The 18,381-nt window shown below is 36.8% G+C and overlaps 4 protein-coding genes across 4 annotated transcripts; 2 read left to right on the top strand and 2 right to left on the bottom strand.

Annotated features, from left to right (window-relative positions):
• Positions 1–4,816: 4,816 nt before the first annotated feature.
• On the top strand, positions 4,817–8,027 carry LOC115703648 (RAN GTPase-activating protein 1). Its single transcript, XM_030630890.2, has 2 exons — positions 4,817–5,178; positions 6,138–8,027. Exon 2 carries the CDS (start codon positions 6,149–6,151, stop codon positions 7,757–7,759), a length of 1,611 nt encoding a protein of 536 aa, XP_030486750.2. The 5' UTR covers positions 4,817–5,178; positions 6,138–6,148; the 3' UTR covers positions 7,760–8,027.
• Positions 8,028–8,116: 89 nt separating this feature from the next.
• On the bottom strand, positions 8,117–10,186 carry LOC115703656 (chloroplast stem-loop binding protein of 41 kDa a, chloroplastic). The gene is made up of 6 exons (XM_030630898.2): positions 9,694–10,186; positions 9,481–9,602; positions 9,257–9,359; positions 9,025–9,163; positions 8,602–8,879; positions 8,117–8,458 (listed from the first exon to the last, which is right to left on the bottom strand). Exons 1-6 carry the CDS (start codon positions 10,081–10,083, stop codon positions 8,276–8,278), a joined length of 1,215 nt encoding a protein of 404 aa, XP_030486758.2. The 5' UTR covers positions 10,084–10,186; the 3' UTR covers positions 8,117–8,275.
• A 4,298-nt stretch (positions 10,187–14,484) lies between these two features.
• Positions 14,485–17,217, top strand: LOC115703628 (uncharacterized). Its single transcript, XM_030630868.2, has 6 exons — positions 14,485–14,877; positions 14,975–15,133; positions 15,223–15,345; positions 15,465–15,698; positions 15,800–15,964; positions 16,060–17,217. The coding sequence occupies exons 1-6, from the start codon at positions 14,833–14,835 to the stop codon at positions 16,396–16,398; spliced, it is 1,065 nt and encodes a 354-aa protein (XP_030486728.2). The 5' UTR covers positions 14,485–14,832; the 3' UTR covers positions 16,399–17,217.
• On the bottom strand, positions 16,534–17,129 carry LOC115703639 (uncharacterized). Its single transcript, XM_030630879.2, has one exon. The coding sequence runs from the start codon at positions 17,127–17,129 to the stop codon at positions 16,662–16,664; it is 468 nt and encodes a 155-aa protein (XP_030486739.2). The 3' UTR covers positions 16,534–16,661.
• Positions 17,218–18,381: the final 1,164 nt, after the last annotated feature.

Below are 18,381 nucleotides of genomic sequence, written 5' to 3' on the forward strand. Positions count from 1 at the left end.
ACCGACCGCCCCAACCCTCCACGCAACCCCGACCGACTTACGACCGACCGCTCCAACCATCTCCTCCTCGTCCAACCACCCATGCCGAAAGCCAACCCACGCCCATCCATACCCATCTCAACCGAACCACCATCGGCGATCCACCACGCACGCATGCCGGTCGAACACCACCGGAGATCAAAGGCAAACCCAGTCCGATGGATCTGAGTTGAAGGCGGTGGTGAATCTGTGATTTTTGGGTTGAAAATTGCATTTTCTGGGCAGGGCCGATGCAGGTCCGATGCAGGCCCGATGCATCATGATGAAAAAATTGAATCTGGGTTGAAGACAAAGGCCTGATATAGGGTCCGATGGGGCCCGATGGCCAGCCCGATGGTCAGTCAATTTTTTTGGAAAAAGAGGAAGAGAGATGGACGGTTGGGAAAAATGGGAGGGGTTTTTTGGGGTTTAGGAAAAAGTTATCCCATTTTACAAATTATACATAGTATTAGTTTAAAAAACTAATTTATGAGTTTATTAAGCATGAAAATTCAAATTTCCCTTTGAAAATTGGCGTTTTTGAGAAAATGAGATGCAGAAATGATAAAACAGCAAAATTGCATAAGTGAGACCCATTATCCAAAGCACATGGCCGGCCACACTTAATGGATTTTATCATTTATTTTTTCATTATTTTAATGCCAAGTAATTCTAACTTAAACCTAGGTGGTACCTATAAATAGATAGTGATTGCTCTCATTCACACTTAACTTTGTCAGATGAAATTTGAGCCTCCTATTCTTTTCTCTATAGCCGAACCACTTTCCCTCTTCTTTTCTTCTTCAATTTCGAAATCCTTGAGTGATAGAGTAGTGCCCACACACATCAAGTGGTATCTCAATCATAGTGTGTAAGACTGTAGGAGATTCCAAACAACAAGAAGGAGAATCAGCATCAAAGGAAGGAGAGAAAGAGATCCAGGTTCAGATCTTGGTGATGCTCTGCTACAGAAAGGAATCAAGGGCTAGAGATCTGAACGGAAGGAGTCATTATATGTTGGGTTTTATGCCCTAAATAAAACTCATTTCAATATAATCAGATTTACTTATTAATATAGATCAGAAATAACATTTAATGTTGCATGGTTCACATGATTTATTTCATGATTATATGTACATAATGTATGAATTCGTCTGAAACCCTTTTCACATACTTGATCCTGTTTATTGTGTCGTCAACACATTGGAAAGTAAACATGACTATGTGAATAAAGTTTCCTAGATTTATCAGACACAGGGTTTTACTGATATGATAATCTACAACAGAGTTTACTTGCATTTGGAGAAGTGCTATGTTCTTTCCAGAGCATTGGTTAAAGTAAAGCTCAGGTTGGATGCATGGAGTATGCATCGGAAGGGACCGATATTGAACTTTGACTTAGATTTATTAAACTTACCGTAATATCTATTCAAGTCAATATCGCCAAGTTGATCCTAGATCAAATGTTCTTAATCATGTTATGATTAGGCTCAATCTTGAAAGGCTATTCGTGTTCTTTGATTTGTTAGTTAAGCCTACTTTTAGGTCAGGGTGATACGTACATTTTGGGAACACGGTAGTGCAATTGAGTGGGAGCGCTAACATAAACATGGAATCTATAGCTTCTATCTGGCGAATAGTAAGCAAAGGATGATCTCCTTCGAGCTTGACCAAACGAACATAAATGGTGGAGTACTCATTTCACATAAGCTGAAATATCATTTATACGGGGTCAAGTGTTTTAAGGATAAAATACATAGTAGGGTGTTACGGTAATCTAATCCCTTTACAGTGTAGATCATTCATATAGAGGATCATTGATCACATTAGGATTATAACAATGGATAACTAATGATGTGTCTATATGGTGGAACATATAGAGCATTCTATATAACTGAGAGTGCAATTCTAAGTTCTATGCGTGGATTCAACGAAGAATTAATAAGTTAGTGAATTTTAGTGCTAAATTCTTGATCTACTTATTGGAAGCTCGGTTATATAGACCCATGGTCCCCGCACTAGTTGAGATAATATTGCTTGTAAGACTCATGTAATTGGTTTTGATTAATCAATTATAATTCTCAAATTAGACTATGTCTATTTGTGAAATTTTCACTAAGTAAGGGCGAAATTGTAAAGAAAGAGTTGTTAGGGGCATATTTGTTAATTATGATACTTTGTATGGTTCAATTAATAAATATGATAAATGACAATATTATTTAATAATTATTTATAGTTATTAAATAGTTATAATTTGCATTTAAATGGTTGAATTAGAAAATTAGCGTTTTTGAGAAAATCAGATGCAGAAAAGGTAAAACTGCAAAATTGCAAAAAGTGAGGCCCAAATCCACTAAGCATGGCCGGTCACTTTTGTAGGGAATTTAAACTGATATTTTCATTATTTTAATGCCAAATAATTCAAACCTAACCCTAGTGGAATGCTATAAATAGATAGTGAAGGCTTCAGGAAAATTACACTTCTGACTCAGAAAAGGTGACTCAGAAAAACCTGAGCCTTTTCTCTCCCTATCTGGCCGACCACTCCCTCTCTCTTTCTTCCCTCTTGAATTTCGAAATCTTAGTGATTAGAGTAGTGCCCACACACAGCAAGTGATACCTCAATCATAGTGAGGAAGATCGTGAAGAAAGATCATCAGCAAAGGAGTTTCAGCATCAAGGATTCAGAGAAAGAGATCCAGGTTCAGATCTTGATAATACTCTGCTACAGAAAGGATACAAGGGTTAGAGATCTGAACTTAAGGAGTCATTTAATTCCGCTGCACCCAATGTAAGGTTTCTTAAACTTTATACGTGTTTATTTTATCGTTTTAGAAAGTTCATATTTAGGGTGTTAATAAACATACTTGTGAGTAGATCTAAGATCCTGGTAAAATAAATTCCAACATTATATTCCGCTGCACCCAATGTAAGGTTTCCTAAACTTTATATGTGTTTATTTTTATTGTTTTAGAATTCATATTAGGATGTTAATGAAACATACATGATAGTAAATCTAGATCCTGGTAAAATATTTCCAACATAAAGAACATTAGCACTTCCAAAATCATCTTATTGTAATGCACACACCAGATGTTCTGCAGAATGTTTCAATCAACAGTTTAATCTCTACTCCATTTTAGGTTCAGATTTATTGCTTGCATTTTCTAAGTAAGTCCAAGGCTCTGGCAACAGCTTTGAGTGAACTTATCGGTGAATTCATAGAGATACATGAAGATTCGTTTAATGAAGGATGAGGTCCTTTCCTTCGTATTAGAGTTAAACTTTTTATTGTCAAGCCACTTCCTCGGGTCGAATGATAAGTCTCCCAAAGATTAAAGACGAATTTTGGATAGACTTCCGTTATGAGCGTCTTCCGAAATTTTATTTTGAATGTGGTTTACTTTATCACACCTTTAAAAAATGTATTAAATTCATGGAGCGTATGTATATGGGTAATGATGACGACTTTCTTTATGGACCTTGGATGAAAGGAGCCAAACTTCCTACTACGTGTTACGACAAATATAGAACTGATTCTCTATAGGAAATGCTTGACCTCTTTTGACATGTCTTACACTAACCACTCTTCATTCAACTATACCTCGTTTACACAATATTGCTCAACCACAACCTCAGGTCTTGCTTGGGGAGAGTCATCTACGAACCTTGTTCCCCCTCCTCAGACTGCTCCTCCACGGCCTGCACTACAAACTTTAGACACCAATACTAACCCAACAAATTCACAAAACAGACCCTCCTCACTGCCCAACTCTTTCACAAACCATTGCATTATAACTCTACACCAACTATAACCATTATCCATGATAGCAACCAATCACCAACCACTAACCTTTCAAACATTTTCACACTAAATATTGGAACTGCAACAAGTCCTATCTTCCCTATAGCCACCTATCCTCCAACACCGACAGCAATATCCATCTCAAATAACATCTTCACTAGAACCCCTTCCCCTAGTCCACACCTTTAATAACATTTACTCCATTGATCACAAAAACACAAGTTTTTCACAAACTATGGATAACAAAAATGTCCCCCCTTCCAACTTACCAAAGAGACAATGTGAGTCTCTAACAATGAGATAATTTCTTAAATGACGTTACCCATACTCCACCATAGACGCTTTTCCCCCGTCACAAGGAGAAAGCTCTAGTCATTTTGTTTCCTATGATGACATAGATTCATATGGGTTTGTTGACAACTCAACGGAGATTGCATTGCAATCCTGCAACTCATCATGAAAATATTGAGTTGGAATACACAGGGTTTGGGGAACCCGAGTGGGTTCAAACACCTTCGATTGCTTGTCAAACAACAATCACCCTATGTTTTATTTCTTATGAAAACAAAACTTCCTACTATCTCAATTTCCCATTTTCGACAGTCCCTTAATCTTAATATTGGTCTTGAATCACCTCAAATTGGTCTCAGCGGTGACATAATGCTTCTTTGGCATGATAGTGTTGATGTTACTCTTCTTAACTATGGACATAACTTCTTTAATTGTTATATGATGTCAGATGGTGAAGCTAGCTTTCATTTTACAGTCTTTGTACGGTGCTCCAAATGTTTAAAACAAAGTAGATTGATATACACTTTTAAAACAGTTTGTTGATATTTCTCCCCTTCAACCATGGCTAGCAATTGGAGATTTTAAAGAAATCCATTTTTAACAACAACAAATCAAGTGGGTGCCTTAGAAATGAGCAACAAATAGAAGGCTTTGGAAAGGCTCAGCCCTACCTAATAAAGGTTTGGGCCCGGCCCACAAAAGGGAGGAAAGAAAAGAAGGGAAATGAGGCGTAAAGTAAAGAAAGAAAGAGGTATTATTAGTTAGTTATTTGAGTGGAAATGGAAGAACGTAGTGCGTACGATTTGGCTCTCAATTTAATTTTGAGTTTTGAGATTTGAGATTTGAGATTTGAGAATGAGGGTTTAATCATTATTTTCCCTCCAATATCAATATCTTCAATCATTTCCACTCTCTCTCCGCATCGCCTCCTCCTTTCCTTTCATCATTTCTTCTGCGTCCCACGCACGCAATCCAAACCCCCCATTCTTCCTTTTCCCGGAGAATTCATTTCCGCCACACCCACCTCAAATTTCCCAAAGTTTTAGGGTTTCACTGCTTCTCAGGTACACTAACTATGCTTCTTTAACGTATGTATGTTTTAATACTTTATTATTATTTTGCCAATTTCCTGTTCCTGTATGCAGATTTTTGAAATTTATTCACAAATTGAACTCTAGGGTGTTATCATTATTCGCCATAGATCTGTGTAAATATATGTACGATATTTCATTTCGTGGATCTGCTAAATGATCCCACACACACTCATATATATATAATGCATATATTTTTGCTGATTTAGATCGTCATACGTCGGAATATAATGCATATATTCCGACGTGTTTCTGTGTCTGTCATAGCCGTTCTTTCATATCCTTTTCTTACCTACGCAACTCAATTTGGGATTATTTATGTTCTTAAGTTTTTATTGGATTTTATTGAAGCAGTATTGTTAAGAGATGTTAATAAATAGGAGAATTTTTAGTGAATGTCCTTTCAATATTGTATGGCAGAAACATCAACAATCAACTTTAATCGTTTGCTGTAATGAGTTTAACTGTGTAAGCTTCAACGTTTGATTGTTCTGTTGTTTGCATAAAATATATGTTCCTCCAGTCAATTTTCGAGATACTCGTGAACTGTTGTCAGTTGTATCATGCCACCATTATCTGAGGATTAAAATAGAGGCATTGGAGCATTCGTCATTACCATAAACTGCATTTCTGATCAATACAACTGTTACTTCTTCTGTTATTTTTGCCACTGGTCCCATTGGGTAGTCTCAATGTAATTTGTGAAGTGTCTTTTGACTTGACTGTACAAAAGTGTATGCGAACTCTACCATTGTGGAGCCAAGTTGAGTTTGTTTGTGCACAATGCACATAAATGCACCTTGCCACCTTGGTAGTGAATAGTGACTATGACTCTCTGTGTGGTTTGCTTATTGGTGTTCCTCCCTCGTTAACATTTTACTAATTTTTGACCCTCTTACGAGTTTTTAACTGGTAAGTTTACATTGTTACAGGTAATTTTGACATGGATTCTACTGCACAAACTTTCAACCACCGGTTGACATCAATTAAATTATGGCCCCCCAGCCAGAGTACCAGACTGCTGCTTGTAGAAAGAATGACTAAGAATCTCATAACTCCATCTATTTTTTCTAGGAAGTATGGCCTGCTTGATAAAGAAGAGGCTGAGCAGGATTCAAAGAAAATAGAGAATATTGCTTTTGCAACTGCAAACCAACATTTTGAGAAGGAACCAGATGGCGATGGAGGTTCTGCAGTACAAATATATGCCAAAGAATCAAGTAGGCTTATGCTGGAAGTTTTAAAAAGAGGTCCTAGAGTGAAGGATGGAGAGATGATAACATCTGAAAAAGTTGGTGCTGCTCATGAGACTGTCTTTGATATATCTGGTGGTCATCGATCCTTTATTGATGCAGAGGAGGCCGAGGAGCTTTTAAAGCCACTATCAGTACAAGGAAAATACACTAAGATTTGCTTCAGCAATAGAAGCTTTGGATTAGGTGCAGCTCGCGTTGCTGAACCTATCTTATTATCCATTAAAGATCAATTGACAGAAGTGAATCTATCAGATTTTATTGCGGGAAGGCCAGAGGCAGAAGCTCTTGAAGTTATGAATATATTTTCTGCAGCATTGGAAGGATGTGTCTTGAGGTTTCTGGATCTTTCAAACAATGCCATGGGTGAGAAGGGTGTCAGGGCATTTGGTTCCCTATTGAGGTCACAACATAATTTGGAGGAGCTTTATTTGATGAATGATGGAATCTCTGAGGAAGCTGCTAGAGCCATTTCTGAATTAATCCCATCAACAGAGAAGCTTAAGATTCTTCATTTTCACAATAACATGACAGGAGATGAGGGAGCAGTTGCGATAGCAAAGATGGTGGGGCATTCTCCTGTTTTGGAGGATTTCCGTTGTTCTTCTACAAGGGTGGGTTCTGAAGGGGGTGTGGCACTGGCTGAAGCACTTGCGACCTGTACCAATCTGAAGAAACTAGATCTACGTGATAATATGTTTGGTGTAGAAGCTGGATTAGCTTTGAGTAAAGCTATTCCTGCCTTTTCAGATCTTACCGAAGTGTACCTTAGTTACATTAACTTGGAGGATGAAGGTACGGAAGCGCTTGCCCATGCTCTCAAGGATTCTGCTCCTTCACTTAAAGTGCTAGAAATGGCTGGAAATGACATTACTACAAAATCTGCTGCTGCTTTAGCTACAACTATAGCTGCAAAACAATTCCTTACCATATTAAACCTGTCTGAGAATGAGCTGAAGGATGAAGGTGCCATTCTGATCGGTAAAGCATTGGAAGATGGTCATGACCAGTTGAAGGAGGTCGACATGAGTACAAATATGATCAGAAGGGCCGGGGCAAGATTTTTGGCGCAAGTTGTTTTGCGTAAATCTGGTTTTAAGTTGCTTAATATTAATGGGAACTACATATCTGATGAAGGAATTGATGAGGTGAAAGATATTTTTAAGAATTCACCTAGTATGCTTGGGCTATTGGATGAGAACGACCCAGATGGAGAGGATGATGCTGATGAGGAAGATGCTGATAATGATGACGAATTGGAATCAAGGCTCAAGGGCCTTGAGATCAAGCAAGATGAGTAGAACTCTGGCTCTTGCCTTCTGCTTATTTGGATTTATCTTGATTGAAATTATGGATCAGAACTTATTTTTTATTTAATTATAATGAGTAGTTTCAGCTCCCTTTGTTGTAGATTAGGTTTAGCATTCAGCACATTCATGTTTAGTGGAAGCTAGCTAAATACTCCAATTTACCTGCCATGTTCATTTGCTGACTGGTGCAGGTTCTCTCTTTTTTAATGTTTGCTCGACATTAAATTTGTGGAATTATATATCTTTCTTGGTATCAAAAGCTTATTATATGGTGGTCCCTCCCAATTACAATTTATGTTTCACAGAATGTGAACTGTTCTATAATAAACTTACAGCATGATGTGTCTCTTTATTAGTTTAATTTTCTTTATTTATAAAGATTTGCATATCATCCATGTTTGATTATTACAATAAAGAAACAAAAATTGTTAATTGTAGTCTTCAGCGAAGTGCTTATACAAGTAAACAAACAACTGGGAGATGAATAGACGCAATTTTGATGGTCATTCATACAGCTACTGGAACTTTAAGGGACTCTAATATCTTGTCATCTAACTCGAATTTCATTTCTTTCTTGTCTCTCCCAATCTTTATGTACTCATCGAATCGTTCTTTCAAATCTTCAGGAAGGTTTGTGGATGCCTGCCATCCCAAAATTTCTTTTGCAGCTCTTGGTTCAGCATAAAAGTGCTGCAAAGTACAACAAATATATGGAGTTGGAATGGCTATCAATCAGATTGTTAGTTCCTAATTGGGATGTGTTTTGCTAAAAAACTTATCCCGAGTGTAGTTTTAATTTTCTATGAAGATAAAAAGAAAATTAGTTGCATTACCATGTTACGGAAAGGAAAAGCTTTCTTTGCATCCTTCCCTATGGTTTTCGGGTCGTAATGCACAATGTTGACAGGGCGGCCAGCAGCTTGAGCACAGAGTTTGGCTATTCCATCCAAAGTTACAGCTCGATCGCTTACGCAATTGAATATGTTGCCACTTGCAGCCTCTGGGTTCTCCACAGCTAGAGTAAGCATGGAAGACAAGTCCCTCACGTGGGTAATGTTGGCGAGTTGCATCCCTGAGCCTGGGATTGGAAGTGGTCTATCCCTAACAATTCCTGCTCATATATAGTTAGATCACTATAGAAATGAACATAGCAACACTAACTGATACAAATTAGTGTATTATCCTGTTCAAAAACATAGAAGGGTTCACATACTGAGCATAATTCTATGCAAAAGTTGATTATCTAATCTACTTACTATCAAAGAACCACTCCTCGCAGTCTTTGTTGTTTCCAGATCCAGTCATATACTGGGGACGAAATATTGCCCAAGAATCAAAAACTTCTGCAATGTACTTCTCTACTCCAACATGACTTGCATCAGCCTTCACAGCATCCTATATAAGAAATTCAGGCTTAAGTTTTTATAATAGAACTGGGGGTATACTATTAGTCTGGACATAACACAATAAAGTGATGAATGAACAAACCCCTTCAACGTGAGGAGGCTCGTCGGTTGACTTGTAAATCCCAGCGCTGCTGATGAACAAGAATTGCTTCACACCAGAGCTCTTAGCCCAATCTGCCACAGGCCTAAGCGTGAAGATCATAAATGAAGCTATTAGAATAATGGTCACTTGGGTTCTCCATGTTATCCACTTCCTAAATCAGAATAATAAAACAAAAAAAAAAAAAAAACCAAAATCAGACATACTTTACTGCGTCCAAATCCTTGCCATTGTTATCCAACACCACATCAAAAGCTGCTCCTCCCACAACTTTCCCAACATCTGATGGGTCTCCCCAAACGGTTTTCCCTCCACCACTTACAATTTCCTAGTAAACATACACAAATCCCATGTTAAAAAGTTCAATAACTGACTCAATTTAAGTCATAAGTATGGATCAAAACTGATATAATACTAACTGAGAATCTGTTAAATGGGGGCTTCTTCATCTTATCAGAACCTTCATCACCAACTGTGAGTATTGTGACCTCATGGCCAGAACCCAGAAGCTCTTTTGCGAAGTAGAACCCAATTACGGCATGCCCACCACTGTTGGTGTTCACTATGAGGACCTTCTTCTTCTCGGCGGCGCTAGCCTTGACACTTAAGGAACATACACTAAAGCTTCTGGAAGTTGTTGATAGAGGCTTTGAGAGAAAAGTGGGGAAAATGGAAAGAGAAGAAGATAGAGGAGAGGAGTGAGAGAGGCGTGGAGATGAGGAAACAATGGAGTAAGTTGGATGAAGAAACTTGTTGGTGGTGGATGGAGAGGAGAAGAACAGAGCGGATGAGAAAGCTAGAGTGGCCATTGACTCTGGCTCAGTTTTGTCACTGATTGCATGAGAACCAGCAATTTCAAGCTATAGATAAAATGAACCGGTCGGTTTTTAATTTTTATTTTTAAATTGTTATAATGACTGTATATCCAATCTAAGTTTATTTTTTATTTCATCCAATTAATTAGTAAGATAATTTTAATATTAATTTAAAAAGATAGAAAAATTTATATAAACTAAATATCATCTTTTATTTTAGTTTTGTACTCTATAAAATATATAAAATATTATCTTTATATGTTTAATGTAGCTAAAAATTTATAATAAGGATAACATAAACTAAACAAAACAAAACATCATGAAAATAAATACACGACGATCAAATATTACAAACTAGGCAACATAGCCGCTTTTCGTGCGACTAATTTAATTTTTTTAAGTATTTATAATATTACTTATAATTCTCATTGTTGCCCCTAATTTCTCCTAATATACGTGGACCAACCAAACAAGGACACGTGGATCAAGCAATACACAATCTAAAATATTTGCTAAGTCTTTATGCTGTAAGGTGGCTTCCAGGACGTAGCCCCCGGAGAAGGCATATGGAACCCCATATGCTCCCGGAAGCTCGAAGTAACGTTAAGGCATCTCCGCGACGTATCAGGTTTCTCCTGAACAATCAAGTCGCATTTAATGCCGCATGGGAGCAAACGTGTTGGGACTGCTACACGCAATAAAGTCTGACGGCACAACCTCCAACCAGCAACTACAAAGTAATGATTATTTAAGTCTAGCGACGGCTACACTGTGAAGAGTCACATCAGACAAAAGGCAATAAGGACATTCCACATAAAAACCCTACAGCACCTGGGGATTTGACCATGCATTACCCATGGTATATTCATTGGGAACGCCCAACTTTATGGATACTTACAGATACATTGGTAAGGATAATTCTGGGAATCACCCCACCAAAAACACTATAAATACCCCCTCAAAGCTCATTAAATGGGATCGAGAATCTTGGGCTGCATAAGAGCAAGTAGAGTAAATACTCACCAAGAACATTCTCTGTATTTATAAGGGTGAAATACTCACCAAATACATTCTTTGTATTAAATACATCCATAAATAACAAAGACTCGTGGACTAAGGCTCATTAACGCCCCAACCACGTAAAAATCCTTCTCTAATTTTCTTACAGCTCTCTAACTTTATAATATTTTATTAGTTGCCGAAAACCTCGGTCAACACTAATATATAGTAAAATTATAAATAATATTATCTTATTTCATATTATTATTAATAATTTTATTTATTAAAAATTAAATACACAAATTTATTAATTAGTATTTAGAATTATTTATTAAGAAGTTTAAAATTTATTATGTATAGTATTTTAAATTACTTTGTTAAAAGAAATTACTTTCACAAAATAAATAAATAGGGTGGTGTAGAAAAAATTATGGTGTTCCCGAGAGAATTAAAGAGAGAAGAGAAAAATAAATTTGCTGAGATTTTAGATTTTAGAGTGTCATGTCACCGCCTCATTCCTCTTCTTTATATATATTATATAGAAAAATTATTAAAATAATAGTAGAGTATCAATTTGTAGATTTATGATGAGAATCATGGAGTTCCATCTCAAAGACCCTCAAGATGGTGGCTATTTTTGCTCACTAATCTTGAATCACCTTATCACAAGCTCTGCCATTTGCTCGCTTATTTTTGTTCGAATCTCAGGTATCTTTGCACCATCTGGATATCGTGCGGCTGGCTAACCATCTGGATAGGTGTGGATCGAAAGCCCGCTAGGGATATGGCTCTGATACCATGATGAGAATCATGAGGTTCCATCTCAAAACCAATTGGCAATGAGTGGAGTAGTCTATGTTCTTATATATGGCTCAATACTTTTATATTTAATCTATGTGGGACAATGTTCTCCAATAATTTATATTTTTTTAGAGTGTCATGTCACCGTCTCATACTTTTTCTTTATATATATTGATTTTAGTTGTCATACATTGTTGAATTTAGAAAATAAAAATAAAGAAAAAAGACTTAAAAAAATCTTTAGAAAATTGCACTATAAAACTTACATGAGAGGAAAAAATTGCAATTCACATGCAAAATAGGAAGAAGAAAAAAATGAAGCTAAGCTACGGATATGAGAGAATAAAAAGAATAATATAAGAAGGGTAGAATATGTTTAGTTTAATATTAATATAATCATAAAGTAATAAATAAATAAATTAATTATTTTTAATTCTCATAAAAGTCAAACGGTCATTACACTGGCACTTAGTGATTCCTGGGGACTAACTCACTCTTGAATGATATTTTCTCCTGATTCCAAGTCTAATATCTTATTTTTGGAGTGAAACAAGAAGAATGCCTGAGACAGAATCAGAATTGGATCAACTAGACCACCAGAAGTGTGGCTACGTTAACCTTGGCGCCCAACTCTTCATCGGGAGCCTTAATGGCTTTGTTTGTCCCCCAAAAGCACTTGTATCTTTCTCGTGGGTGAAAATAAGGGAAATGCCTGGGAGACTTCTCTAGAATGACGTCTCGGAGTGCCCCGTGTTTAAATTTGCCAACCTGGACACCCAATATGGCATGGAGGCCTGCATTGGGAGCCTAGGTGGGGGTCCACATCTCCGAAATTGGTCCTGTTGATGTTCAATATTCTTTATGATGAAAAGTGCTCCACAAATTTCAGTTTCATCAAATTTGCACCGACGAAACTTGGTGAAACAAAATCGGTGCCTAGGTTAAAATGTCAACCTGGGCGCCTATAGCTGTGTATGGGCTCCTTTAGGATTTCGTTGATGAAACATCATGTCTTTGCATTATTCCTTGATGGATTTGAGGATTCGGGTCCATGTATGACCCCGAAAACTTAAACCCTAAACCCTAGCCACTATATGCCTAGATCAACTAGATGTCAATCTGGGTGCCCATTAAGGCTTCCGGGTGCCCATGTGCTGTTTCATGTATACTCGTCTCCAAAGTTTGAAACTTGATTGTGACATGTCTGTCATGTATCTTAGGACAATAGCCAATCAGATTTCTCATAAGAAGTTGATAGGAATGAAAACTGACGCGAGTTGGCACACATGATGTCAACATGGGCGCCTAGCACTAATGCTGGTCCTAGTTGAGTCGTGGGATGTCCACGTGACATCCTCAGCTCCATGGTTCTTCATTTTAGGGTCATGGAGACCTATTTGTTGAAAGACAACTCAGAAACAACTTCGCTAAATCTTGTTACTTACCCGGGTGCCCCATTGTGCAGGTAACACTACCCTATCCTGGGATGCAAGGCCCTGGGATTGTTTCCTTCATGCCATGTGTCAAAAATAGTGTCAATATCATCAAGCCAAATTTTTTAGCAAATAGGTTCCATGGCTTCAAAGCTCAAACTAACAAAGTCACGAGCTCATATACCATAAAATTGAGGGGCAATTGTAAGAGATAAAAATAATCTTGAGGGTAAATAAGTAATTCGAGGAAGGTAAAATGAGGAGAAAAGGCTGATATTGAAATATGGGAGGACATAAAGAGAAACACACCATTCCATTAAAGAAAGGAAGCATAGCAATAAGCTTAAAGACAAAAGAGCATAACTCTATATAAAGAGAGACGCGGAGCAGAGCAGAGCTCGAGAAGGAATAGAATGACACTTTAAAGAGCTTTGAAGGCAGAAAGGAGGCGCGATGAGCAGCAAACAAGATTTAACACATGGACAAATTAGAATAGAAAAAGAGAAGGAAGCAGGGATTCCTTTCTACCTATAAATATAAGATCCCCTCCTTCAAAATGCAAATGAATTCTTGATCACACCAGATTGGTTGAAACTCTATAGGAATACACCATCAAATTTGTACTTGAACTCATGAAGCAAGTGACCTAGACCTAATTGAGAGAATTGTGAGAAAAATTATGTAAACCGAATGAGAATGTAATTCGACTAGATCGAACCTGATACAAAGAATTCAAAGTCTTATTAACAATTTGTTGTAGAGTCAATTTTCGACATTATCAATATTAAACTAACTAAAACTTGTCCAAATCAAGTTTGTTGGCATTAAAGTTACAACATTAGCACTAAGAATATATTTCCTTCAAATTTGTCATGTATTTTCTGACTGAACTCTCAATTGAGACTATATTACCATAACATTAGTATTATCCATACATGTTTTAGAAAATGAATAATAAATAATACAGGGGAATTTTCATTTTCTCTATCCAGAGTTATATGTTAGTTAGGGGATAATTTTTATCAAAAAAAAGAAAAAAAAACATCCAAGAAAATAATTTAAAAGGACCATCAATATTTCAAGCAATTATCCAGTTTATTGGTCGAGTATTGAAACAAGGTCAGTAATAAAAGCGAGTGCTACAATACTTGGCACTTGGCAGTTTGACCACTTGATGCATAAAGTTTAAAACAATCAAAACTTGGTTCCCTCCGTAATCACTATTATTGCTTTGATGAACCAATCAAGTAATTAAAGTAAAACTGGATAGTGGGTCCCCCCAGACGTTGAAAATCCACATCACCTTTCTCATCTTAAAAGTAGTGGACCAGATCCCTTCTTCCAAGATTACATTACATATTCGAACGTTAACCTTTAATTTTTGGCCCCATCTATTTAAATTAATCTCTTTCATTTATCACACACCTCCTTCAAACTAGCCGTTACACTTACTGATCCTCACTCTCTCCTCCAATCTCAAAACCTCCATCTTTTCCTCTGTCATACTCTAATGGCAGCGTCTTTGGAGATACCCTCGCCTACCCATCTCCACAAGGTTTCTGCTTTATCTCTTTTCTCTCTTTTCTCTCTCCTTTATCAAACTCACTACGCAATATAATTTTTCACTAACAAATTTATTTGCTTTTTTGCAGGAATCACCTCACTTGTTAATGGGTTCTCCTAATTTCAGTCCCTCCTCAGACAGGCGATTCTGGAGTACCCTCCATGGCCGAGTAGACGCGCTTCTCGACGATCATAACTCCAAAATCTCATCCGGGAAACTTCCCCCAAATCATGATCGCCCCATAAAGGTGATTTTTTTTTTTTTAAGTTCATGGTGCTAAAATTGAACCAGATGGGAACTTTATTTCTTATTTTTTCTTTTAATTTAATTTGATAGAGCTATAAAGATTCTGGACGTTCAAAGCGATTAAAGGATGACACATTGCTTTTGATGAGAGGGTTTGACTCGGTTGCTCACACTCTGTCTCAACTATCAAACCATTTGGACAATGCTCTTCAGGTTGGGTTTTAATTTTTGGTGGTGCCATCATTTTGGTACATTATATTTATTTAATTGAAGTTCTATCATGTATATATATAAGGAACTAATGAAAAAGTTCTTCTTTCTTCTTTGTATAGGGAGCTAATGATCTTGCTAAACCACCCACCTTAACAGAAATATTTCACAGTAGCTTAAAGGAGTCAGCCAGTAACAAAGATGAAGTTGTAGGAAAACAAGAAAATGAGTTAGATCCCAACAAAGGATTGAAAAGAAAATACGAAACCAGCCATTGCTCAGAGGATCAAGAAGAGGGGCCAAGAGATGAAAAGGAGCAGGATCCGAAAGATGGAAAGCTGAATAAAGCCAAAAATGTTGGGTCTTGTATCTCTTTATTTATATATGTTCAAATGTTGGGCCAACAGATTTTATCGAAGCTAAAATTGGTTGTTATTTGTTGTAACTTTGTTAACAGCTAGCAGTTACCATGGCAACAAAAGCAGCTTCACTTGCGAGGGAAATGAAGTTAATAAAATCAGATTTATGTTTCATGCAAGAGCGGTGCTCGCTGCTGGAAGAGGAGAACAGAAGACTAAGAGATGGATTTGCCAAAGGGATAAGACCTGACGAAGATGATCTGGTATAATGATTACTTATGTTAATGTTTGAAAAGAATATATAATATCATTATGGTTACTTATTGTTTAACAAAAAATGGTGATTTGGGTTTGGTAGGTGAGACTTCAATTGGAGACATTGCTAGCTGAAAAATCCAGATTGGCAAATGAAAATGCAAATCTTGTAAGGGAAAACCAATGCCTGAATCAGCTTGTGGAGTACCACCAACTGGCTTCTGAAGATTTTTCTTCATATGAACAAGTTGTACAAGGAATGTGCTTAGACTTCTCGTCTCCGCCCCGGCTCGTGCCAGGAGATCATGAGCAGTCAACTGATGAGGATCATGGCGATTCAGAATGCTTCCAAACACCTGCCGGTAAACATTTTGGCTTCGCCACCCCCGATCTCGATGAGTGTGAAAACCACACTGAAGGGGCAGCAGCAGCAGTACCGTAATTGAATTGGTTGACATTTTGAGTTGTGAATGCTGTAATGGGGTTCATCTTTTTGCAAAAAATTTTCACTGGGTTCGGAAATAAATGCTACAATGTAAATTTTCTTCTATATAGTTCATATGAGATAGTAGGCCACTTTTCAATTTCAAGCAATGAAGCTAATAAATTTATCCCCAAAGTTGGGGTTAGGTTAATTAATTCTCTTCACAGAGACAAATAAACAAACACATTATCGACAATACAAAATTACACCCAAATCGAGAATCATCGTCGATCTCCACTACTGTCGCGTTCCTTCTCAACCAGTTGCTTCTGCTTCTCAACGAGTTTATCTATAGCCGACTGTACAGCATCACGGCCGCCGATGAGCAACCGGGTCACAATTTCGGGATCCGTTTCGAAGCGGGCGAGCTCGAATTCCCTCCGGGCGTTCTCTCTGAGGACATCGCGCCACAGAACGCCCTTGGAGTCGGGCCACATGAAAAATCGGGTAGTTCGGAGGATGTCTCGGTAGAGACTGAGTGCCTCTCGGCGCGTGCTGGTCAATCGCCTCCGCCTCAAGAGCTCGTCTTCTTCTTCGTCGTGGAGATGGGATTTGTCTTTCTTCACTACATGTCGGTCTATGAGCTCCTCCAGCGTGTCGGGTCCTTCGTGCAAAAGACGACGGGTAAGGTTAGATACGACGGCGTTTTGGGGAATAAGCTTTAAAGGGAGGCGTAGCTTCGTGCTCATATTTTCCACTTCGATCGATTTTGCAAAGGAAAGGATTGTGTTGGTCAGGTGGGGAGGAGGACTCTAGTCTAGATCTCAATTGTGGGTCATAAACTTGGGCTGTTTAGCTGCATATAAATCAACCACACATATACCACATTTCTTGTGGAAATTACAACATTACATATGGTAATATGTTATTTTTGTTGTAGGATTCATTTGTAATTTTCTTAAAAAACATTTTCTATTTCAATTTATGTTATTTTCTTGAATTTTTTTAGGTTATTAAAAATTTTCTTGAACTATTGAGATTGTTAGATTTAAAGACTTTTATCTAATTTTACTAAAGTAAATCTAACGTAGATACACTCAAAAAAAAAAAGAAAAAGTCTAACGTAGATGAACTTTTAGGAAGCACAATTCGGTACATATTAAAATTTGGAGCACAATTTAGTATATGGACAATTACCATATTAGCAAAATTGAATAATTAGATAAAAAATTTTAAATCTAGCAATCTCAATAGTTTAAATGAGATTTTTAACGACCTAAAAAGTTCAGGGGCATAATCTAGTATATGTCTAAGTTCAGAGGACAAAAATCTTGATAAATCTTCTGATTATATAAAATAAAAAAAAACTGTGCGCCTCATCACGAGATTACTACTAAGAGTGTGTATAAATTGATCCAATCCAATAACAACTAACTGATCCAATAATAATTGACTGCCAAAAATTAAATATCCAATTGTGATCAGATCAGATTAAATGTTATTTTTTAATATCCATTAGATCAGATCAGATGTTAGATAGATAGAGCGTCTAAGAATTCAATACATCTAAAATTTAATCAAACTAATTAATATTATTATTTAGTTTGTATAAATAATTAAATTTTATATTGTCATTCGTAAAATTTATATGCATATACAAAAATTAATATTAAAATGTTATATATTTTTTTTATTAAATAATAGACTTAAAAAAAGTTTAAATATTAGATATATTCGATCCGATTCAAAAAAATATTAAGTCTAAAATATTCGATAACGTTGAATTAAATTACTAACTATTTACGAAATACATCCAATAAATAAAATCGATGCAATATAATATTATTCAATTATATCAGATGGATTAAATAATTAAAATTAATTAGATTAGATCCTATAATAAAATTTAGGCTAATTAATAATTTTTTTCCTGAACTTGGACATGTAGTAAATTGTGCCACCTGAACTTTTTTGGCCGTTAAAAATTCGCCCGAACTATTG

The sequence above is a fragment of the Cannabis sativa genome, chromosome X (assembly GCF_029168945.1).
Source record: "Cannabis sativa cultivar Pink pepper isolate KNU-18-1 chromosome X, ASM2916894v1, whole genome shotgun sequence".
In the NCBI taxonomy this organism is placed as follows: domain Eukaryota; kingdom Viridiplantae; phylum Streptophyta; class Magnoliopsida; order Rosales; family Cannabaceae; genus Cannabis; species Cannabis sativa.